Raw genomic sequence first — 25,440 nt, 5'->3', positions numbered from 1 at the left:
ACCACTTTGGCAGAGCCTTCTGAACAGAAGGCTTTAGAATTTAAGCAGTATAGCTGACTTTTAGCTGTTCTGAATATTTTCTTTGCTCCAAAGAAAGGAATAAGAAATTCGTATCTAGGGAGATTCTTTATAATTATATGGCATTGGAAATTCTAAGAATTACTTCCTATTGTGTGATTATCCCCATTTATCAAACAGGTCTGTGAAGAAAAAGAGGGATTATTTGATAACCATATATTCCCATAAAAACACTCAAGTTTTCTCAAAAGCTAGACAATGCTACCCAAATTGGATTTAAAAGCCATCTTCCTCTGTTCCACTTCCAGATTTTTAGCATTCAAACGACCAAAAAATGTGCTGGTGCAAACACTGAACAGGCAAAAAGCAAGCTATTTATCAAATAATAAATAAATAAATAAATAATAATGACTAAGATTTCTTCCACTGTTGTACCCACTCCATAAAAAAAAAAAAAAGGATCTTGCTGCCAAAGAGCAGAGCCAATTAGGCAAAATAGTAGATGCTGTCAATATCTTTAAATTCGAAGCAAAGCAGCCCTTCTTCCTACATAACTTCTCTGCCTGAGAACATCTCTGCAGACCTCAGTGTCAACCTGGTTACACAACTGTTTTATACAACTGACACCAGCAACTCTCCAAGTTGGGACTTGTCCTCACCAAGGCTGCAGAGGGAGAAGATGGCCTTCAACAAGATCTCTCTTTGGCTGCAGGAACCACAAACCTGGTCACCTGCTAACTCCAATCAGGACAATCAGTGGTACTTGGTCATTTCACTCCCCATCACCCCCATAAATCTCCTAGCGGATTTATTTAAATAGATCTATAGATCTGGGCACCCTGTGTTAGTTCCTTTACACCAATATTCTTGATTTCTATTACATGCCTGACGAGGGCTGCCCTGTTTCTCCTTAAGACCTGTAGTAATCAGGCTGTCTACCCACGCTCCAAAAACCAGTTTTTTCCCACTCATTTCTTCTTAGGCACAGCAATAAATGCTTTCGGGAACTGGGCATTAGAAGAAAGGACTGATGTCTGTCTTACCTGCATAAATATCGATTCTGGTGGCATCAGCATCTCTGCAAAGTTAAAAGAAAAAAAAAATCAAGATTCAAATGAGAATATGAAAATATCAACCATCAAGATGCACAATATTTTGAGGGGGATATGTACTATTTTGAATCTATCTTCAGGAAGTCATAAAGAAATTCTATATACATTAAAGATATACTTTTACATTTGGTAACACAATTTTCCTTACATGTCTATGAAACACATCTGGAGCTCCAAATTATTTAAAATAATCACAGGATACACAGGACCTAGATACACTTTTTTAATAAAAATTTCACAGTGAAACATCTAAAAAGAACATTTTTTAGATGTTTAAAAACATCTAAAAAATGTTTTATCCTTTTTTAGAGGATAAAAAAGAACATTTCTTTTACACACTAGGAAATGACTCCAATCACTCATTTGATTGCAATCATAAACAATGTTCCAATAACTTGTCCATTTTTTCTTCTCACCAAGATTTGAGAAAAAAGAAAACAACAACTGGCCACAAAGCCTAAGAAAAATCAGGTCTCATGGTATACACACTATAGTCAGCAGACTGATTCATAAGCCCATAATCTGATCCTCCCTAAACTTGAAAGGAAGTTGGGACAGTCCATTAGACTCCAGCCATCAGCTGAAATAAAAGTTCAGTTATCAATGAAGTCTTCCATAAAGGCTTGAAAGTAATCTAGTCCAGTTCTGCCAACTGTAGACAAGGAAAATGAGGCACAGAGTTTCATTGGTTTTAAATGTGAAAAATCCACTCAAATCCATACAACTCTACATGTGCCTATTCTCAAAGACATAAAAACATTTTCAAAAATAAAAAAGATTGGCAAAATGTGTGCATGAGCAGGAACATACATTCCCAGACAATCTCCAGTTCACCGTATGATATACAAAACAGCAGTCTGACAAAACACATTACAGTCTCACTAAACTAACAAGTGGGAAATTCAAACACAGTTCCATTAAGCTACAACATTTTTAAATTGAATATAAAAATTATAAGTCAACCAGGATTGAAACAATTGAAAACACTGAAAATGGGAGCTTTCTAGTTAAACAACTTGTTAACCAGCACACTTCCATAAGCAGTCCAGTGAATAATAACAATAAAAGTAATAATAGTATAAGTTTATAGCATGGACATAGGTAGACATAATTATTATTATGTCATTAACTGGAGATCTGTTTAGAAAGTACTCCTGTCAACTCTTATCCTCTTCTTCCTTCATTAGTCATCAACACTTGGTCAATAAACGCCGTGTCTGAATTTTATGTTTGCATTCAGAAACAAGACTGAGATAATATTTTAGTGATATAATTATAAAAAGACTTCTGATTTGGACTTTGCTATTTATCTCTGAACCAACCCAAACTTTTCAGTCTTGCTCAGTAACATTTATAGGCTTCTTAAATAAAAGTGCTTAGCGCTTCTAAGCACAATTGCTAACAATGGAAGATGCTTTGATCAACCTGAGTCATCTGACAATAAAATACAGTCACTCCTCCGTATCTGCAGGGGATTGGTTCCAGGACCACCCAGGAATACCAAAATCTGCAGATGCTCAACTCCCTTATATAAAATAGTATAGTACTTGCATATAACCTATGCACATCCTCACGTCTACTTAAAATCATCTCTAGCTACTTATGATAACTAATACAATGTAAATGCTATGTAAATAGTTGCCAGCATGCAACAAATTCAAGTTTTACTTTTTTGGAACTTTCTGGAACTTTCAAATACTTTCGATCATGGTTCATTGAATCACAGATGCAGAACTTGCAGATACAGAGGGCTGATTATACATTTTGGGAAGACACAGAACTCTGACATAATTTTAAAGACATTAGATAGTGTACTGTCCTGGTAGCACAAATTAAAACAGAGCTTGTCTGTCCTAGTAATTAGCTAACTAAATTTTTATCTTAATTCCCTGTTTTTCACTACAATTATCTTGCTCTAATACACAAGGGAAGGTAGCTTTGGAGGTCATAAATTCACTATTTTTAGGCTGGAGCACAGCAATGAATGAATTAAGGTATCAACTAATGTGCTATTAAAAATACTTTTTGGGTAAGAGGCTTCTTAGGAATGAGTCACATTTGCAACAGAATTGCCCTTCTCCCAAGTCTTCAGAGAGCAAAGGTCACACGACCCAAAAAGTTTTCACGCAGAGACTGTATGCTTGAAGACTACATACCTTGCATTATCAACTAGTTCAGCAAGAGCACCAAACAAGAATTCATGAGTGGTTCTGAAATGATAAATATTGAGAGTCAGGAAAAGAATTATGGAATTAAACTATGATTCCTAATAAAAAGTCAAGGTTATAAAATAAAGTTTTTGGGAAAAAAAAACCTAAAATTGTCATTTGCATCATCAATTTACATTACTGAAGTTTAAATTTCCCCACAATTCAAGTCTTTCCAGAGCTCACTAGTAGTCCTCTAGTGTTAACCTGTCAAGTTCTGCTATCTACTCAAAAATGTTTATTCTTACTATTTTGAGTAGAGGAACCCACTCTAAAACATTCAAAGATTCCTATGTGTACTACTTCTAAAACAGTGTTTTTCACTATTCGTATTCTACCCTGAAAAATGCCTATATTTCATTTTTCATTGCCTTAACCAGCTGTCAGTTTCTGCATATCTCTTAAGAATTCTCAAAGGACAAATTGCTAGCATTCAGCTTTACCAATACCTTTGTGTGATTTACTGGTGAAAACCCATTCAGTTTTGTGCAATTTATAAGCAAAAATACTCCATTTGAAAGTGGGGAGAAAGAAAATAATCCATTTCTTGACATTCCCTGATTTTGGCCAAAAACAAAACTTTCTCCACATTAAAGAAAGGAATCCAAGACACTCTTAAACAATTCCTCCTTATCCTAAGAGGATAAGGGCTTGGTGTGGCCTCCTAGGGCCCTTGTTCAAGTTAGCCCTTTCAAGGAGGGTAGCCAATGGTCATCTCCTCCTCTAGGAGGCTGCTCAAAATGTGAGTGGGATAAGTTCACAATTACCATGTTATTCAGAACTCAATAAAGATGATGTTTATGTGTAAGATGTCTCCTTACATTTCTTCCTCCATTTATACCTTCTTTAATTTGTGCTGTTTCCCATAATAGTCCTCGTTAGATATAAAAGTAGATGTGTCTACCTAGAACCACCTAGAAACTCTGACATATTTCTTCTTTGGCCACACCTTGTGGCATGTGGGACCCTAGTTCCTTGACCAGGGATGGAACCTGTGCCCCCTGCAGTGGAAGTACGGAGACTTAACAACTGGACCTCCAGGGGAGTCCTGAAACTCTGACTTTTGATTAAAGAAAATATAAAAGCATTAACCCACATATTACCATCATCAATTTTTCAAAAATAACCATGTTATTCCAGTTGATTTTTTTGTATGTAAAGTTTCAGCCAATAGATAAAGTGAAAATTTCTAAAAATTGAGAATGAAATATATCAATACTAAATAAGCAGTGTCTAGGATCTATGAGCACTTACTATATTGTTCAAAACAAATTGTAAAACGCTTGTTTATAAAATAAATACCCAAATTTCAAGTGTCCAGGAACACTGGTTTTTCCTCAAATAAATCTTCAAATTTTTACAAATGCAAATTTTTAATTAAAACTACCAGTTCTTGGAATTTTAGGAAGAACTTTTCCCCATGAGATCAGTGAATATATCTGCTGCTGATCCAAAGGCAGTACCATGATGTATTAACAAAATGTAGAAAATTTATCTCCAAGTCCCCTAACAGAGCTCAAATTCTTCTGACTAAAATCCAATTCTTAATTATTTTACATGAAAAACCCCCCCCCACAATTTTGCAAGGAAAAACACCTGCAAGAAACATCCATATCTTTATTTATTTTAAAAATGTGTCTCCAAGGGCTTCTCTGGTGGCACAGTGGTTAAGAATCCACCTGTCAGAACACTCTATGACATAAATCACAGCAAGATCCTTTTTGACCCACTTCCTACAGAAATGGAAATAAAAACAAAAATAAACAAATGGGACCTAATGAAACTCAAAAGCTTTTGCACAGCAAAGGAAACCATAAACAAGACAAAAAGACAACCCTCAGAATGGGAGAAAATATTTGCAAATGGAGCCACTGACAAAGGATTAATCTCCAAAATTTACAAGCAGCTCATGCAGCTCAGTATCAAAAAAACAAACAACCCAATCCAAAACTGGGCAGAAGACCTACATAGACATTTCTCCAAAGAAGATATACAGATTGCCAACAAACACATGAAAGGATGCTCAACATCATTAATCATTAGAGAAATGCAAATCAAAATTACAATGAGGTATCACCTCACACCAGTGAGAATGGCCATCATCAAAAAATCTACAAACAATAAATGCTGGAGAGGGTGTGGAGAAAAGGGAACCCTCTTGCACTGTTGGTGGGAATGTAAATTGATACAGCCACTATGGAGAACAGTATGGAGGTTCCTTAAAAACTAAAAATAGCACTACCATACAACCCAGCAATCCGACTACTGGGCATATACCCTGAGAAAACCATAATTCAAAAGGAGTCATGTACCACAATGTTCACTGCAGCTCTATTTACAACAGCCAGGACATGGAAGCAACCTAAGTGTCCATCGACAGATGAATGGATAAAGAAGATGTGGCACATATATATGGTGGAATATTACTCAGCCATTAAAAGAAATGAAACTGAGTTATTTGTAGTGAGGTGGATGCACCTGAAGTCTGTCATACAGAGTGAAGTCAGTTAGAAAGAGAAAAACAAATACCGTATGCTAACACATATATATGGAATCTAAAAAAAAAAAAAAAAAAAAGGTCATGAAGAACCTAGGGGCAGGACAGGAATAAAGACACAGACCTACTAGAGAATGGACTTGAGAACACGGGGAGGGGGAAGGGTAAGCTGGGACAAACTGAGGGAGTGGCATAGACATATATGCACTACCAAATGTAAAACCAATAGCTGGTGGGAAGCAGCTGCATAGCACAGGGAGATCAGCTCGGTGCTTTGTGACCACCTAGAGGGGTGGGATAGGGAGGGTGGGAGGGAGGGAGACGCAAGAGGGAAGAGATATGGGGATATATGTATATGTATAGCTGATTCACTCTGTTATACAGCAGAAACTAACACACCACTGTAAAGCAATTATACTCCAATAAAGATGCTAAAAAATAAATAAATTTTAAAATAATTTTTAAAATATTAAAAAAAAAACAGAATCCACCTGCCAATGCAGGGGACACAGGTTCAAGCCCTGGTCCAGGAAGATGCCACATGTCACGGAGCAAATAAGCCCATGCGCCACAACTACTGAGCCTGCACTCTAGAGCCCACAAGCCACAACTACTGAAACCCACGTGCCTAGAATCCTTGCTCCACAACAAGAGAAGCCACTGCAATGAGAAACCCGTGCACCACAACCAGGAGTAACCACAGCTCGCCACAACTAGAGAAAGCCTGTAGGCAGCAATGAAGACCCAACACAGCCAAAAATAAATTAATTAATTTAAATAAATAAATAAAAGACAAACTCATTAAAAAAAAATTTGTCTCTAAAATCATCACCTTAAATTCTTCAAATTATCAATGGAAGAAACAAAAAAATATTCTGATTACTTCAACTAATTAAATAGGGAAAATAAGCTGGAAAATTAAAGTGATTTGATGATGGTAATATAAGTTAAAAGTAAATCTTTGTTTTCAAGCTTTCAACCAATCATTTTCCTGTCTGACTAAGCAATGACTAAGAAACTTATAAAGTTAATTAGTTTTCTATACTCTAAATTTTCTTTTTAATTTTTTTTTTTTTTTTTTGCGGTATGCAAAAAACAGTGAGAGGGGGCCTCTCACTGTTGTGGCCTCTCCCGCTGCGGAGCACAGGCTCCAGACGCGCAGGCTCAGCGGCCATGGCTCACGGGCCCAGCCTCTCTGCCGCATGTGGGATCTTCCCGGACCAGGGCACGAACCCGTGTCCCCTGCATTGGCAGGTGGACTCAACCACTGCGCCACCAGGGAAGCCCCCTAAATTTTCTTTTTAATTTTGAAGGCTAAAATGTAAAGTAACAAATTCTACTGCAATATTTCTCATTTCAAAAAGAATTTGTACTTGAAGTCAAGGAATATCAGAAATATAGCTCCTGGAAAAAAAACAAGAGTACAATCTTAGTAAGAATGAGACTACAATTTGTATGTAGAAATCTTTGGGATTATCTGGCCTTTGGTAGTGACAATGGTGAATATCAATAATCTGGAAAACTAATTCTGATACCTTTGCCATCAGGGCAAAGAAATCAAAAACAGAAACAGCAATTGCTTCTCACCAATACATATTTCTGATTGTTTCACATGAAAATTAAAGACATTTAGAATTCAATAATATCTCAAAAGGGCAAGCACAAAGAGCACTTCCGGCTAAGTTTTTAGTGCTTTCTACACAATGCTTAGAAAAGTGTCTTGTACATTTAGAATCTAAAGAAAACATTCCAAATGTCTTCGTTGTTCCGCACAGTATCAATGCTGTTCCACAATACATATTTCAGATAAGTTAACAGATACTTTAAAATGTAGCTAAGGGGTGCTTTTGTGATGTGTGCTGACACATCATAAAAGGAGCCTTTTGTGACAACTGTTGGTAAGGTCAAAGACAACACTCGGATTCTTCTCCAAACCTCCAAGTGAATAACTGATCCTACTAACAAATGCTAAAGCCAAAGTTCTAAGTATCTCTTAAATTCATAAGAACCAAAAACGTACCAACTGTGTAAGCTCTCCCCTTTTTTTCAAATAACATTCAAAGAGGTGTACTCATTGCTAGCTGGCAGTTGAGATAGAGATATCTGTATAAGTATCAAAGGAAATTATTTTCTTCACAGACCTAAAGATTCTTTGCATGTGATCCAAGAAAGATCAACCATCTGGAAAAAGACAAAGATTTTTAACAACCTCTTTCACTTTCAACTGATTGTGGCTTTTATACCATTTGTGCTACGATCAAAATAACTTTGCAGCTCAGCATTTCCAGTGACAAATTCAAGTGTAAATCTACTCATTATGTAAGGAAAATGGTCTATTTATATTCAGCCTGAATTTAAAGCCATAGATTATCCATAACCCCATCACACAGTGATAGCTTCTGCTGAATTCTTGGATATGCTGTTAAGAGTTAATTGCCTTAACTGCTAGAAAATAAAGATAAAAATTCTAGAGCAACCATTTTACATTCTAATGGCTTTAACATAGTCAGAGTGTGAACCCACATTTCAACAGGATTATAAATTATAAGATATATGGTCTCTAGAGATGAAAGGTTCCTTTACATTCACTTCACATACCAAGAAAGCAACCCAAAAATATATGGCCAAGATAATAAGTTATTAAATGTGCAGACACGAAGAGACATAGAAAACAGGCATCTTATACTTAAGCACCCTGCTCTATCAGAGCACTTAGCAATACTGCATACAGAGTGATTTAAGATACGCCCCTTATGCCAAAGGAACATCACTACCATCGCTACATCTGGTATCTGGCCCTTGACTACTCATGAACATTTTAGTAGCAGTCACAAAATCCATCACCAAAGAGCAGTAACAGCATAAAACTACATTTAGTAGTTCATTGACTGAAGTTAATTCTAACTTCAATCATTTCATATGAGCAACATGCAATATTAAAGCAAATTAGCCTAAGACCTTCATGTTAGAATTTCCCAGGCCTGCTTCAAACCTTAATGCTGATATAATCAAGAGAATAACCATCAACAGTTACTGTAGACCTAACACACAAAAAATTTTTTAATTTAAGGCAGGGGTTTATCATCTCCAACAGATGCTCCAGAATTTACTAAAAATTAATCTGCCTAATGACTACCACCAAACAGCAAGTAGCTACCACACTGACCAACTTTTGGTTTATATGAGGTAATATTATAAATAAAACAAATAACTGTCACCATTTATTCAATATTTACTGTGAACCATATGGGAACTAATTACCTTATAAACATTATTTTACATAATTCTCATAAACATTGTCAGATTAGCCCCATTTTGTACATGAAGAAACTGAGGCTCAGATAAGTTGACCTACCCAAGGGCACAGCCAGGAAGCAGTCAAACATAAGTTTGGCTGGCTCCCAAGCCCATGCTCTTTTTACTGCACCACACTGATTTCTATCCTGGACTCTGCTAAATGGGAGATAAAGGGTCACTTTTTTCACAATTCAATATGGCAATATTGTAGATGTCAGACACCCTAAAATGGTCTTTTTTTTTTTTTTTAATTAGAATAAAGCAGAAGGCAAGTCCTCCCTTCTCCAAAGGTAACACTGCATCATTTAACCCAGAGGAGATATATCTACCTTCATTACGATTAACAAGTCACATTTTATGAAAATTAAAAATCTGTTTCCTCTAGAAATGAACTTCCAGTCAAGTCACAATAAAGAAAGGTCCTGAAATTGGCTACAAACCAAAAACTTATCTAGGTGTTCGGGGGTTCATATTTTCTTCTGGCAGGACTGGACCATTCAGAAGTAAACAACTTCTAAGGTGTGATCCAGGTAATAAATTCCAGAGTTTCCAAAATGATACATCCAACCCTCAAAATGCTTATGCAAGCAAGTGGTTCCAATTCAACACGATAAGTCAAATTCCCAGAAAATTCTCCAATTTCAAACAAGTGACTCAACTGAGGTTCAATTCTTTGCCTTTGCAAACTATAAAATAGCAAAAGAAATACAGAGAAATATCCCAGAATCCTCAAATAAAAGGTTCGAGATAAACTAAAATTGAAGACTTTTAAAGTGGTAAGTAAACCCTCTGCTGTATAGACAAGGAAACAAAGTAAAACTGACTACAGTAGGAGGTCTTGCCTAATGGTTAAAAGCACTAACCATGTGGCCAGATAAATCTTACTGCCTTCAATCTTGGTGCCTTACATCTGCCACTTAGCAGCTGTGTAACCTTTCGCATGTAACTTAATCTCTTTGAGCCTCAGTCTCCTCAAATGCAAAATAGGAATAACCCTTATTCCAGTAGGGCTGCTATAAAGATTACTTTAGACCATGTTTAAAAGTGACTGGCATGAAGCAATTAACTGTTGTTACTATCATTTTATCATCAAATAAAGTCTTTGGGGAAGCTGGAACAACCTAGTTTCTGAACTCTCGTTATGGTCTTCCAAGAATATCAGTGTTTTGGCCCCTCATTCCAAAATTCACAACTGAATTTAACAAACACAAGCATCTGTGAACATCTAAGTGGCCTTCCACTACTTGTTCTTAACGTGGCAGTTCAAATACACAAAAGGATACTAAAGGATACTGCCCTTGGCTATACTATGAGCTAGATGGGTATAACCTTTGATCAGAGACCTTATCTAGCTGGATTTCAGATTCATTATCCACAGCTTGAGAATTCACCTAGGTGACTCTGCAATACCTACTTAAACACTCTAGTTCAGTAAGAATCTTCCTAAACAAAACCAGGTTCTCATTTGGCAACTCGCTTCACTACTCAGAAAATTTTGATTTCCTCTATAGGAAAAACAGCAAACAAAAAAATTACAGACGTCCTTTCCAACAGTGATGGCCTCCCCACAAGATCATGCCTCTCACAAAGGATCTCCTTCATCCCTCTCCAGAAAAGAGGAAACACAAGACGAAACACCTGGTGCAGAGCCTCAATTCCTATTTCATGGACGTGAAATGCCCAGGATGCTATAAAATCACCATCTTTAGCCATGCACAAACAGTAGTTTTGTGTGTCGGCTACTCTACTGTCCTCTGTCAGCCTACAGGAGGAAAAGCAAGGCTTACGGAAGAATGCTCCTTCAGACGGAAGCGGCACTAAAAGCCCCCAGAATCAAGATGAATGGGAAACCATCCCAATAAACATATTTTGGATTAAAAAAAAAAATTACAGATTATTATCACAAATATGTGGTTCTTTCCCGTAAAAGGCTAAGTTATTGTACTATTACTAGATAACTGAAGTCTATGTTCTCAACCCTGAAGGTGGTTCTTCCGAACTCTGGGCCATTCATTTAGCTGCTCGCCACCTCTCCAGGCACCAAAATGAGAAAATACTTACCTTCATCTCCAAAGTGCCAAATGAATGTAGTAAAGGAGTAAATAGTTATACCCCCCACTGCATCACTTCCAAAAGAGTGGGCATAAGGATTAACCCTAAAACATTCCAGACCAATGTGGAGTGATGGTAATCTCCTCACAAACTCAAGAACTATGAACACAGTATGTGTCCAATGATTTGCATACATTTTGGGGAAAGGCTATTTAAATCACGGGTTTAACCAAGTGATCACTTCCTGCTTAGCATAAAAAACTACAGTGGATGAGGATGAATTTCCCAGAAAAATAAAACCAACTGTTTTCTGGGGAAAAAATTTCTTCTCACAAGTTGCCATTTAAACGTCTTCATTCCTTTTTTTTTTTCTTTTTTCCTTCTTAGAAAGAAAAGACTTGTTAGAAGCCAACTGTTTTGGCTGTTGTCACCAAAGAGAAGAAGGAGTTGATACTAGAATAGTCCAACTTTTGGCGATCCAAAGAACAGTACTTGTTGGATTCCTATCAAACACTTGAATGAAACAACTCAATATACTGACTTCAAGGAGCTAGCTTGCATTTGATCAAATAAATTTTGATCCAATAAAGGAAGATCATATTCTTCTGGATTAGCAACAAACATTTCACTGATCTCAGTTCTTCCATAAAGAGTTCAAGACTCATCCAGTGACACATCCCAAAAAGTAAAAATGCAAAATTTTCTGGGAAAAGGATTTCCATATTAATATCAAGCAACGAGTTATCAGTGATCTCAGTGGCACCTATAGGATACTTACGAATTTGTGTGTAGATAGTCAAACGTTAGCTGAGCTCGATTCAGACTGCTGTAATTTGTGAAAGCCATGAGTGCAATGAGGTCTCCAGTTCTTTACCCACTAACTGGGAACTATAAGCTTACAATGGAACAGATTTTTCAGGATTCCTTCCAGTAAAGGTTTGGTAAATCTGTGCTCCTTAGTTAAACAAGGTTACCTAGTATTTAACCAAGATATATTCAAAAAGATGTCTAAAACAAAAATCGATTTCTCCTTTACATTTTTTTTAATCTTCTCAATGACTATGATGTAATATCTTGGAACTACGTCATAAACGTGTAGTCTTAAGGAGCTTCAGCGTTAATTTGCGACAGTTCACGGAGTGGAATGTGGTTGGTCCTTGAGTAGATGATACTGGAGTTGGTGTTTCAATTACTGCTCCATCTTCATGTTCTTCGAGCCTTTTTTGTTGTTGTTCCTCTAAATTTCCTGTGAGGAAATTTACCAATCCGGAAATTTAGCAACTTCAGTCATAAAACTGGACAACCACCCATGTCTTCGCCATCAATGATCCCAGGATCCTTAAATTAGCCCCAGACTGGTGACCACGATGTTGATGAAGTGCATATGGCGTTAGTTCCGGCTTCACCACCTCCTAACTGAAAGATCTCCTAAGCGCTGAAGACCGATTTCTGTTTTCAAAGCCCGGACCAAACCTAGCTTGCTGTGTGCCCCAATTTCGTCAGGGTAGTGGGTCAAATTACCTCACAATGACCCACTAAGTAGCCACAGAATTGACCCGCCCAAATTAACTCAGGCGGGCCGCGCCCCTCCCCCACTTCCCTCAGACACCGGCCTCAGCCTCTAAGGCCCTGACTGGGCCTCGGTCCCGTGGTCTCCTCCTCACGGAGGAGTTAGTCCCAGCTTTCAAGGCCCGGATCGAGGACAGTGGCGAGCGCACCACCCGACCGGGCGTTGCCCGGCGCTCACAGCTGCCTTTGTCCCTCCCCACGGAATTGGAACCAAACAACCGCAGCGCGCTCTTGGAACCATGTGCTGCCGCCGCCTCCGCCTCCGCCGCTGCCGCCGCCGCCGCGAAACCAGCCGCCCGCGCGCCGCTTTGGATGAGATGGTGATTGGACTCAGCACCACAAACTTCGGCGTTTAGGGCTGCTCCGCCGCCGCTGCCGCTGCCGCCTCTGCCACCTCAGCCACCGCTTTGTCTCCGCCAGTGCACACAACCCGGGCCGCCTCGCGCACTCCCCGACGCCCCAAGCCCCCGAGGCCTCCGCGGCGCACTCGGCCAATCACAGAGCCGCCCCTCCTCCCGCCCCCGCCCTGATGCGAAGCCTCCTGATTGGTGGGTAGCGTGTCTCCACGTGACCGGATTTTGTTAGCCGGGCACTCCCCTGTCACGTGAGTGCGCGCGCCTCTCTTCCTGCTTTCTTGACCCTCTCCGCCATTTAAAGAAACAGTACCGGGGGCGGGCCGAGCGACGCAGCCGGGACGGCAGCTGCGGCGCGGACCGGAGGAGCCATCTTGTCTCGTCGCCGGGGAGTCAGGCCCCTAACTCGAAGAAGCCCTGGCGCGCCCTCCCCCCCTTCCCGGTCTGGTAGGGCGAAGGAGCGGGCGCGCGGTCGATCGAGCGATCGGTTGGCGGCTCTTTCTCCTGCTCTGGCATCCAGCTCTTGGGGCGCAGGCCCGGCCGCCGCGGCGCGCGCCCGGTGGCCGTTGGCGCTCGCGCCGCGTCTTTCTTCTTGTACGCAGAACTCGGGCGGCGGCCTATGCGTTTGCGATTCGACGAGGAGTCGTCCGGGTGGTCGGCGGTGGCGGGCAGCTGCTCCGCCCCGCTCCCGGGGAGGCGGCGGGATTTGGCGCGGCCGGGGAAGCTGGGGTGGCCGGGGCCGGCCTGGAGGCCTGGCGCCACCCTTCGGGGCCTGCAAGGACCCAGTTGGGCGGGCAGGAGGGGGCCGGGGGATGGTTGGTGGTGGGCTTCCTACTTTGCCTTTTTCTCCTTATGCCGCCTTAGTGAGGGGCGGGAGCTCTGGCGGCAGCTCCGGGGTGGAGAGACAAGCTCCGGAGTCGGAAGAGCTGGGTTTGCTTCCGGGCCTAGCCACCAGCTGGCCGAGTGACCTTAGGCAAGTCACTTGGTAATTTGTCTGCGCCTCAGTTTCCTCCTCTATCAACGTTTGTGGGGTTGAAAGCGCTTTGTAAACTATAAAGCGTCGGTGAATGTAAGGGATGATTATTGTTCGTAATGGTTGGCTTTTTTGTTTGTTTGTTTTGAGTTGTAAGAAAACTTAGCAATTGTCCAATCCTTGGATTTTGAACCTGGGAACCTTGGATTGGAGTTGGATATTCCCAAATTCCCTGAAATCGTGTGCAAAAATTAGTGGGAATATGTATTTTAGGGGAATGAGGATCCATCGGCAGCAAGTTTTCAGAGGGGGCTGTGACCCAGAATAGTTAAGAACCACAATTCACTTGCCACAAGGAGGAAACTGAGGCCTAGATGTCATTCGGGACCCGTCACAACCAATTTGAAGCCCCTGTTGAATCCCTGGGATATGTGAGCTGTTCTATGCATAGTGGGTATTCGGGGTTAGACCACTCCACTGCTTGGCTTCTATTCTGAGTCTTTTCACCATGGGTTGCCTGAAAGGTGGCTGACGCATATGGTACAGTGGCACCCAATATAAAGCAGCTAAAAGTAGGAGTGGATGTGTTCTCTAGTATCAAGAAGCCTGTTTAATCTTTGGCCCAACAACTTTTTATTTTCTGGTGCCTGACTACCTTTCTGTTTCATTGACCATTTTCCATGACCATGGCTGCCATCCGTTACTTGCTCCTATTTTATATTCTTAGTTTGTGTGGTTGGTAGTGAGCAGGCTTATTTTTAAATGGTGCTGCCAAGTCCAGCTAATTAATGGTGCAGGTGGATTTTTAGCAAGCTGGCTGACTGGAACAAACTGAACCAGGCATGGAATTCCTGAAGATGTTTGGGGGTTTGTCTTTATTAATTGAAGGTTAACATTCTCTGAAAAGTTTTGTTAGAACGTCTGCTGAACCTCAAAATCAGTAGATTGCAAGTGTTTCAAACCTACCTTTCCCCCCTGCTTCCGGCCTGCTTTGTATTCTCTTTGCTTGCAAGTGTGTTACTAAGATGGCCAAAATGCCAGTTTTTGCTTCTTTGTTAATTGTCAGCTGCTTTTATCAAATTCCAGGCCATTATCCAGCAAACACTATAGAAATGTTTGAACACTTGGATTTCAAACATTTTCAATTTGTGGAGTGGTGCTTACCAGTGGTACAGTTCTAAGCAAGCAAACACAAACCCACTTAAGTGTTTTGTTTGTTAGGTGTTAGCCGGTTCTGCTATTTAATACAAACATCTGGGAAAAAAATCAATTGACTATTACCTTTACCTAGAGGGCAGAGACAAAGGATCTCAATTCCAGAGGAGTGACTGTTTTGGAGAAAGATGTGTTGGTCTTTTAGCTCTTTTGTAATTAAATCTGGATGTACCTCAAAAGAATCTTAAGACTGTGGTGATAAGATGCTTTCCTCAGGAGAAAGGAGGAAAAAAACAACTGGAACTCAAAGCTTGAAATTCTGTGACAAAACATGAGCTGTCCAGGATAGGAGGTTGAAAGTGTTTCACTACAGCGTTCTGCTCTTGCTGGAACAGATGTCCTTCGGTGTAGTCACGGCGTGGACTCCAGATTTCCAGATTTTCAAGAACTGGATCTGGGACCTGGAAGAGATTATCAAGATGTGACAGGAACTTGGGAGCTGGATTTTTTTATTTTTGAATTTGGGGACTGTTTTCCTCGCTTAGAGAAAAGAGACAATGACTGAGCAAACACTGCCACCAGCGCTATTACTGGGAATTCGGAGACCTGAATTTTCGCCACACTCTCAGTGCAAACTCTGGCGATGCTCCACCCACAGTGAACTACGGTACTTGCCATTTTCCAAAATGCCTTATTCTTTACCATCTCTGCACTTTTGTTTGTGCTCTCTTCTCTACCCTGGAATGCCTTCCTCCGCTTCTTCACCTATCAAAACTGCCATTTATTCAGTATCCAACTCAGATGCTCTTTCCTTCATGAATTTCCTAACTTTAGGCAGAAATGATCTTTTTTAAGTTTTATAATGTGCTGTTATATATCTTTTATCTATATTTGTATACAAGTAGCTTATAAAGTCCTTTCTTGCATGCATTAGCTCTCTCCAGATAGCAAGCCCCGTGAAAGCAAGGGCTTTGTCTTGGGAATCTTTGCCCAGACATTACCACATATGATGAAGCATTAGTAAAAAGAAGGAATTTAGAGAACAGGCGATCTCAGAATAAGCACTCAATAAATGTTTGCTTAGTTGCTGTGTGATAACCTAATTACTCCTGATTAGGGAAAAAGTCACTAGTTTTGGGCCATGTCTCTTCCTTTATTTCATACTTTATTATTTTTTAATTCTAACTTTAAAAAGACTTAGGAAGGGGCTTCCCTGGTGGTGCGGTGGTTGGGAGTCCGCCTGCCAATGCAGGGGACACGGGTTCGTGCCCCAGTCCAGGAAGATCCCACGTGCCACGGAGCAGCTGGGCCTGTGAGCCATGGCCGCTGAGCCTGCATGTCCAGAGCCTGTGCTTCGCAATGGGAGAGGCCACAACAGTGAGAGGCCCGTGTACCGCAAAAAAAAAAAAAAAAGACTTAGGGAGCCCTCAAATATAAAGAGAAACTGCTCTGCTGCATAGGGTATTACAGAGGGGTGCAAGGGCCAGGGCCTTATTCCCTGCGTACCTTATTCTCTTGCACTCAAGATGGAATCTTATGAAAATGTAATTAAGGATAGCTTTTACAAATACAAGACCATAAGACAATTTGTGAAAGGTATTGGAAAGGAAGAACAACAGTATCTCCTTTGCTTTGCTTTGGTGTTGGTATATAAAATTAAATCCAGTTCTCATACCACCTTTGGAGCCACTTCTTTCTCCACCAACCACTGCCCAGCAACCTGAATACAATCAAATTACTACCCCAAAGTATGAGACTTGGGGCAGTTCCTATTTGCTGCTTCCCAAGACAGTTTGTCCTCAAGAGTCAGGAAACAGTCTTTACCAGAGAACTCTTTCTGTTCTTATCATCACTGATCGTTAATCATAAGGCTTTTTTCCCCCATTTATCATCTGTCAGCTTCTAAGCCATGCTTGTCAAGAATTAGTATCCGTCAAGCAGCTGATGTGCTGACAGCAGCCCCACCCCAGTGTTAGAGTCCTTTCTTTGTAATTCCAAGCATTTGTTATCTTATATGTTTTGTCCCTCTCCCCTCCAGTCCTGTGCCTCCTGGTTGCCGAGTGTTCACCTGGACCGTCTGACCACCTTTGTGCTATTCCATCAGCCTACAGATCTGGTACCTGGATTTTTGCCCATGGTGATTCTACCACCTTACTACTGAAGAAGACATCATTCCAGTGGACCACTGTGACCCAGGAGGCATCCAGCAAATCATCATGATGTGGCCTTCACCTCCACTCCTGTCCTGTTCTACCGAGATTCAACACAGCCCTTTGTAGTGAAGTCAAACTCCTCAAGCCAAATAGCTGAAGCTATTTTATCACAACAAAGGCTGTTTGTTCCATGAGTGTGCATTTCGTTTCTTCAGTTAAAGCCTTCAGAGACACATAATAAATTTGGACCAGGGGATTTTTAGTTATCAGCACTGTCTGAAGAATGGCAACATCTTTTTGAGAACCACATTGGACCATGCCCCACTATCTTAAATGATTGAAATTCAGGAAGTATCTAATCTGGACCCCATTCTTTTTCCATGTCAAATGTGTAGTAACCTACTGAATGAGCAAGCAGATATTCTGACCCATTGGGATTAAAACAAAGGCACAGTGAACTCACAGCATCTTCTTTGGGATTACTCAGGAACCAGAACTTTTCACACAAATGTAAGAAATTCTACCAAGGAATCCCTTTACCTAACAGCATCTCACAAAGCTCCAATCAGATTCCAGAAAAGGCCTCTTGATACATCCAGGTAGAACCTATATGGTAATCCCTTATGTTTATATAGCACTTTACAGTTTCAAAGCACTTTTACATGCATTAATCTCAATTATCAAATAACACAAATTATAATCCCTTTTTGCAAATGAGGAAATGGAAATTTAAAAGGTTATCCAAGGTGACACAGCTACAAAGTGGTAGAGGCCAGGCCTTCTGACTCCTAGTCCAGTTCTCTCCTTGGAATTAACTTAGCCTCTGTTTTACCCAGTGTTAAAATAACTGGAGAGTGGGAACCCCAGAAAAGTTTCCAACTTCCTGATCTGGTGCCCTCAATCAGTCAGGATGTCATATATGTAATCTTGTGATAGCTGTACCTAGACCAGAATTCCAATACAGCATCTCTGACGTTTAGGAGTAGACTGTTTCCATGGTGGTAGACTGTCCAGTCAACAAAGAAAATGTTTATTTGACAGCAAGATTACCCATTATGAAACACAGAGGTGCTTTTGGATCTTTCATCCATCTTCATGGTCTTCCCAAAGACGGCCTAGTTGATTGGAGATCCCTGTTTATATCATGTCTTTTTTTTTTTTTTTTAATTCTTACTAATATTCCTGGACACCAAGATCTACCTGTGGTCCTCTATCCCCAAACTAATATTTACATAGAATGAGCCATCAATTTTTTTAGAACAGTACTGTTCATATATATGTGTGTGTGTATGTATATATTTGATATACACATATAATATATATCATAGAGCTTCTGTAGTCCAGTAAGGTGGTAAAATACTGTAAATGTGTCCCCTTCCCTGATTCATAATGCAGTGTAGTGTATTAAAGGATCTCAGAAGGCTTGCTGTAAAGAGCCTCATTTAGCTGTTTGGTCCAGTGTGTCCTAAGTTTAATCAAGCACAGAAAGTTATTTTTGCAGCATTCCTTTTAGTGGAATGGGAAAACTGCTCTAAAGCAGTATAGCCAGTGCTTCCTGACTGCCAACAGATTACCCTGGAGACCCAGGAATAAACAGCATCTTTGAAACCCCCCCCTTTTTATGCCTTGTCAATAACTACTTGAATTAGTATGTCTTCCTCATCTGAGAGCCCCACATCTTGACAGTTACCTTTATTTTCTGTCAAAGAAACCTCTAGAAGATTTGTGGGGATACATGGGATGGGGATGAGGGAGTTAATTCTGCCACAAAATTAGATGAATTCCATGACATTCAGCAATATACTTTTCTGTCCTTAGAATTGTGCTGTAAATCTAGTTTAAGGGAATTGCATCTCAGGTGGGTGAGGAGACTGGGAAGGGAAGGGAGGAGGAGAATAGAGAAAAGGGGGAGGAGGGGTGAGAAGGAGATATTTTCTTAGGATTTGAGTGTGGCCCACTGAGATCTTATTAATACTTGAAGAGAAGTCATCCAGCCAGGGAATTTTTGAAATAATATTAACAAAGAAATGAATGCATTTTGCAGCTGTATGCTGACTGCAAAACCCCCAGCACTATTGTCACTTAAAACCAATAGCCTTGTTCTCTGATAGTCACTTACAAGCCCAATTTCAGGCAATCTGAATTTGTAGCAGACTTGAATGTTAACTTCATTTTGTAATGTGGCCCACATTAGGGAAAGAATAAATAGGAAAACACCTTGGCTTACCACAGGCTTTGCTCACACAGTTTCTGGTTTCTGTGACCTATTTTTTGTATTTCAGCATTTTGTGAACAACTTATTCTTAGATCATTGGTTTTCCAAAGGCTTTGTGGCCATGAAGCCCTTTGAATGAAAACTTTATGGAAGCCCAGAGTAAAAGTGAAGCTGCTCTGGAGGAAGCAGAAGTGGGGGCCCTGAAACCTGCCACAAGCATCTTACTTTACCACCATGGTGACACCTAAGGAGACTTCTTTACAACAACTAGAATTCTTCAGAACACAGTTTGAAAACCACTGCCCTAGACAACAGTATGTTCAACCTGAATGGCATTCTGTTCTGTACCTCTACCCAACACCATCCATGTTCAGTTGATGCTGAACACTCTTAGGAATACTACCGTGGGCAAACTCAGAAAAGTACAAGAAGATGGGCATATCTTTGCCCCCCAGAGTAGTCATATGGGCCGAAAGTGGTATCAAATGGACCTAGAGTAATAGCCCTCTACCTACAGATGGACTTCCAGTGATTCCTGGATTTGATATAGCCAGAGAGCAATTCATACATACTCTACACTGACAAACCCCCTTACCCAGCTTCTTTCACAAACACCAGATGCTCTAGTGGTACTTGAAATACATGACCTTGAAGTCATGTGCCAGGTATTGAAGCTGATGCTGAAGTTGATGTCTCATTGAGGCCATATTAGAGCAACTGTACATTGGACCGCCCATCCTCAGCCATGGTACTCTACTTCATGTGCAAGGGATAACTATAAACTGAAAGCAGAATTCAAAGACTGGCAACATTACCTAAAAGGGTACCTGGTTATTATTCATCTTCTCAGACTATGTCACTATCACTCAGCCAGTGGCAGTTACACTACTTCTTGGTTTTTATTCAGTTTAACTGCTCTTTCCAGGATAAATGAGCTAATAACCTTTGAAAAATCGCTAAAACAATTCCTCAGTCACTGGCACATCTGCCTAGCCTCCAAAATTAAGAATGCTCAGCTCTAACTACATGTAATATCTGATCCACAAGGGACAATCTCTGAACATCCTTTCTCATCTGTGTGATTTAAAATGTGACCATTTCGAAAATTTTCTTCCAGCCAAGAGAGATTTTAAGATGGGTGTTTTGATGTCTGGTACCATCAGCTGTTGATGTTAATGATGTGCGGAGGTAGGCCTTTTGACCAGGCCATGATAGCTTACTTGGTGGGCATCTCAAATTGCATATCATCTACCTTTTGCTGGAAATGTAGACTGACTTGAAATCTCCAAAGCCTGCAGCTAAAGATTTTATCAATAGACTCAAGAGCTTCCTGCTGCTTCTTCCTAATGTCACAAGACCACAGTCCCCTGTCCTTGTGGATGTTTTCATGGAATTTCATCTGTCTCAGTACTATTGTTTTACACTGAATCAGAGTGGCTGACTTCATTCCTTGTCATGAAATACTCTCAGGTATTAAGACAACTTACCTGTTCAGGAGGGATTTGATTCATGAACTCCTCCCAGACCAGATCATGTAGAACAAGTAGACTTTGATTTGTGCCATGAGAAAAGTCTCATTTCTTCAGAGTCAACTTAAGGGCCCGCTGTCCTCAGCTACTTTAACGAATGCACTGGTTAAATGTTGGAAATGTTTCTTTATATCTTTTGTCTCTTATCCTCTAGACTAATTGTGATTATGAGTCAGTCTACAAATCATCAAACAAGGCCTAAGTCTGGTTACTCTATACTGCTCACCCTCAACAAATAAAATCTGATGACTGGCGTGCTTGTATATACAACTGTTATCTGTAAAGAAGAAATTATCTACAAGCTTAGATTTTCTATTGCCTTCAAAATGTCAGCTCGATTTTCTTTTTCTCCTGTACTTGACCGAAAAAGACATTGATCTACACTGGCAGTCATTCCCTTTAATCCTGTCAAAATGAGGGACTAAAGGTAAAGATGATCATCTGTTCAAGAGTCTGATGTACACTGTGTATAAGAATTGATGGTGGAAAAAGCGTAAAACTCAAACCTAGTATCTTACTATCTCCATGCCTCAGATCTCATCTTTCAGCAGTACCATTCAACCAGTCTGAGGCCTTGACTTGTTGATAAGATGATTCTCAGAGATGGGCTGAGTTACAGAAGATGGAGACTTGATTACCAAAGAAAGTAGGGCCAACCTTGATGAACCTGGCTCTCCCAACCCTATCACTCCCAGATGTAGCATAGACTCCTAAACAGAACCTCAAGTCTGGATTAAGGAGATAGCCTTCTGAGCTGAAAGTTCTTGGGCAGATGAGCAGGAAAATGAAAGTTGCTGTACCTGACTGGCCCTTTAAGATCAGAAAATTGTATCCAGAATAAATGCTGTGGATTAACCCTGGAATACTCAGGGTTAAAACTAATGTACAGAGTTTTGATATTAAACTGCCTGTTCTTCTAGATCATAGCCTGGCTATTGATATGGCTGGCCCTGCTGAAAGTACCTTACTTGCCTATTTACCTGACACAGCCCTTGCCTGCTTTTTTGACATATTGCTGCAATCAGACTGGCTGTCCTTGAGAAGACTATAGCTGATCTCGGTCTACCTTATACCCAGTTCCACCAAGAGGTTTTGAACAGAAGCAGCCTGCACCTCACCCACCAGGACTTAATGTTCACAACAGGAAGGACCATGCTGTATACTCTTTGACCAGCAGCTTTTTTTTTTTTTTTTTAACTGCAGAGTCAGCCTCTATGCCTATATATATTAGCTCATTTTCAGCACTTGGGACCCTTTCTACCAGATCTGAAAAAGCAGAGCAGATTGAAGTCACTGTCCATTGCTCTGTTCTACGGTAATACAGAGATGAATCTGATTTGCCGGTACTCACAGAAATGTACCAGTTCAACCTGGCAAAAGACTTAAAGGAACATAAGAACACTTTTCCACTGAGCTTAAAATTTACCACTGACTTGATGAGCGTCACAGAACTATTTGCCAGTGGGAGGCTGGTTGTCCTGCTTCATGTCAGCAAGACAGTTGGGCTCTCAAACTCACGACCACTGAGTTTACTTACATTGAAACTCTATTGTATCATCCAGAGTGTGCTATTGGACATGATTATTCCATTCAAATGGATTACAAGCCTCCTGAGTAGAAGACAAACTTACTCCTCATGATTTTTAGAAGACAAACTTACTCCTCATGATTTTTTCCAGAATACATTTATTGTCAAGGAAGGAACAATGCCAGCTGTTACCATACAATTTTATGAGCAGAGATTAAACTTTTTCAGTATCTGGTCTTACTATTGACATCAGTTGTTTTTGATTGACCAGCATCAATTCCATCCCTTTGCAACAACTCCCTGATGTTTCTTGGAACCTCCTCTCCTTCTTTTCAGTCCATGTGGTTCAATCTGACCTAATCTTAGGTTTCATGGGTGGACATGTAATTCAGACCTGATCAATCAGCACAGTCCATCTCCTTGGCCATAGTGATTGGTTCAGGAATGGTCGTTTGATTCAAGCTGGTCCAGTGATACCCAACCCTAAGAGTTTAGTGAACTGTGGAGGAGAAGCTCAGAAGCTCTACTGAGGTTGCTTAGCTCTGTAGGATGAAAAGCTCAGACCAACAGGGCCCACCATATCAAATGAGCCAGTCAAAGAATGAAGCCAGTACAGAGGAAAGCAGAGCCAAATGTTGGAGAGACTTGAGTCCTGATGACAATGTTTGTGCCCCTGGATCCAACCGTGCCTGAAGCAAGTATATCCCCTGGACTTTTCAGTTATGTGAACCAATAAATGCCCTTCTTTGCTTAAGTTACTTTGAGTTGGGTTTCTATTACTTGAAATTGAGTCCTAATATTACTACTATCTACCAATAGCAAAACTTGACAGATCCAAATGCTAAACTACAGGTCAAGGCCACACTGAAATTATTTTCCAATCCAGAATATAAAATGGAACAGGAACTGACAATGTTTAGGTTATTACAGAAGCATAAAAATTAATTACATGGTAGAAAAATATACAAAGAAAAACTATCAGCAAAGAATTGATTACATAATACATGGTTCAGCCATATAAGAAAATCTACATGTCTGTTAAAATAAATAAAATACATTTATTGTGTATGGGCATGGAAAAATGGCCATGATTCACTAAGTGAAACAAACCATTGCTAGAAAAATGTGTACTATGAACTCATTTTAAAATTTGTGTTTATGTTCATAATGCATAGAAAAATCTATTAATGGCTTTCTTTAAACAGTGTAGATTACATGAGACTTTATACATTTCTGTATTTGAATATTTTACACTACTCACATTAAACTTTATTTTAAACTTTATTTTAAAATAAAGAGTTTTAAAAATTAAATTTAGTGCTTACTGTTTGACCTTGGCAAGTTACTCAACACTGAGCCTGTTTTGTTAAATAATTTTAAAGACCTGCCTTTATATTTGTGAATATTTAGATAAATATATTCATCCAGTACTCAAACTGATAGACTGTTGCATCTTTCAGAGCTCAGTAATTTTTCCTTAATTTTTAATGTCTGAGCATATTTGGCTTATGAACTTTATAGTTTCAGTGTTCATGAAAGATTTTTCCAGTTCTCAACCAACATTAATCTCTTTAAGACCTCTACTGCAGGTTCACACTAGGCAGAGAGAAGGAAAAAGTCTCATTTTCTTTGAAATCTTTGAGTATTCTGATCTCGCTGCAGTCAAGGTCAATAGTGGCCTTTTATTGTTAAGTCCATTACATAAACATCATATCTGAACTTTCAGCAGCACAAACAACTGCCACCAGCATCTTGGCATACTCTTCAAGTGTAATTTTCTTCCTACCTTCCTGGCTGTTGCTCCATTGTAGGTTTAGTTCTTCTCATTTAAATATTGGCATAGCAGACATCCATTGATTTTTGTCTCCCCCCCAAAATCATTTCCCCATTTTTTTAGTGATAGATCTCCACTTTTCCTTTGGAATGCTACTCCTTCCCATTCTGTGGGAATACCATAAATGACAGTATTCTTGCATCATGCTCCCTGGCTGACAGGTTGGATTGTGTGATCCAAGCTTGTACAGTCTAAATTCCCCTCCCACCAGGACTTTGAGTCTTGAGAGAGGTGACACAAAATTATAGGAGCTGAGTCCTTCTGATGGTAGTGTCCCAAGGAAACCATATAAGAGTTCATGCAATGACATCCCCAAAGGTGCCCTAGTTTCTGTTGTCAAGGCCTAGTTATCCAGATTTTCCTTTGTTTCTCAGACCACCATATATCTTCGTTGTGTTCCCTTTTTATTTGTCAGCCAAAGTGGGTTTCTCTTGCTTGCAACCAAATGACTGGTTTCTGTTGCTTTAACAGTTAAATAGTAGGCGTCAAACCCTCAGGAACATGGGGGATCTGGAATTGATTACTGCACTGAGACTGAAAGGCAGCAGGAACACTTCCTCTGTGTGGGGGTAGGAGGACAATGAGCAATTTGCAATGGCAAAACAGCTAGTAAAGATGCTCCCCCTTGTCATTTGGAATCATGTACCTATTGAGGCAACATTTGGATAACCAGTTAGCTGTTGACAATAGGACAATTTGAAGTGGATAAGGAAGGCCAAGACCATTGAGTTAGGAATGTATAATTGTAAATTATTGCAATAGAACTTGGAGATTGATTCCACAAGTTGCAGAATTATGATGCTGATTGAATTTGCTGCATTGGTAAGATCTTTTGTGAAAATTAAGGCAATCAGAAAAGAGACTGACTTATGGAGCACTGATATCTGGGAAGATTCAAAAGACTTGGAAAATTTCAACCCCCAAATACTTTAGGAATAAAAGTTTGGG

At 40.2% G+C, this 25,440-nt stretch overlaps 3 protein-coding genes across 17 annotated transcripts in view; 2 read left to right on the top strand and 1 right to left on the bottom strand.

Annotated features, from left to right (window-relative positions):
- Positions 1 to 13,235, bottom strand: part of MORC2 (MORC family CW-type zinc finger 2) — a 64,780-nt gene extending 51,545 nt beyond the window's left edge. For 8 of the 15 annotated variants that reach the window (XR_010933221.1, XR_010933223.1, XR_010933222.1 and 5 more), the window contains exons 1-3: positions 11,962 to 13,235; positions 3,287 to 3,340; positions 1,062 to 1,096 (exon numbers count right to left, since the gene is read on the bottom strand). Coding sequence is in view for 10 of the 15 variants with exons in the window: in XM_067700227.1 (XP_067556328.1) it covers positions 1,062 to 1,096; positions 3,287 to 3,340; positions 11,962 to 12,029 (157 nt within the window). In the remaining 5 variants the exon portion in view is untranslated. Of the gene's footprint in view, positions 1 to 1,061; positions 1,097 to 3,286; positions 3,341 to 7,854; positions 7,907 to 7,975; positions 8,016 to 11,961 lie in introns of those variants that run through there. The other 7 variants (XM_067700231.1, XM_067700235.1, XM_067700232.1 and 4 more) reach the window with 4 other exon arrangements.
- LOC137203653 (small ribosomal subunit protein eS27-like) lies at positions 10,707 to 10,986 on the top strand. Its single transcript, XM_067700247.1, has one exon. It carries the CDS (start codon positions 10,707 to 10,709, stop codon positions 10,950 to 10,952), a length of 246 nt encoding a protein of 81 aa, XP_067556348.1. The 3' UTR covers positions 10,953 to 10,986.
- On the top strand, positions 12,551 to 23,416 carry TUG1 (taurine up-regulated 1). Its single transcript, XM_067701389.1, has 5 exons — positions 12,551 to 12,572; positions 12,802 to 13,072; positions 13,173 to 13,300; positions 13,509 to 15,900; positions 17,272 to 23,416. The coding sequence occupies exons 1-4, from the start codon at positions 12,551 to 12,553 to the stop codon at positions 13,967 to 13,969; spliced, it is 882 nt and encodes a 293-aa protein (XP_067557490.1). The 3' UTR covers positions 13,970 to 15,900; positions 17,272 to 23,416.
- The last annotated feature ends 2,024 nt before the right edge of the window (positions 23,417 to 25,440 follow it).

This window comes from Pseudorca crassidens, chromosome 12 (genome assembly GCF_039906515.1).
Source record: "Pseudorca crassidens isolate mPseCra1 chromosome 12, mPseCra1.hap1, whole genome shotgun sequence".
Classification (NCBI taxonomy): Eukaryota; Metazoa; Chordata; class Mammalia; order Artiodactyla; family Delphinidae; genus Pseudorca; species Pseudorca crassidens.
This window is presented reverse-complemented; position numbering and strand designations above follow the sequence as displayed.

Coding starts and splice junctions, on each gene's coding strand:
- TUG1 (XM_067701389.1), top strand. CDS start 12,551: ATGTTGATGAAGTGCATATGGC. Junction 12,573..12,801: donor GTTGATGAAGTGCATATGGC/GTTAGTTCCGGC, acceptor CACCGGCCTCAG/CCTCTAAGGCCCTGACTGGG. Junction 13,301..13,508: donor GATGCGAAGCCTCCTGATTG/GTGGGTAGCGTG, acceptor AGTCAGGCCCCT/AACTCGAAGAAGCCCTGGCG.
- LOC137203653 (XM_067700247.1), top strand. CDS start 10,707: ATGCCTCTCACAAAGGATCTCCTTCATCCCTCTCCAGAAAAGAGGAAA.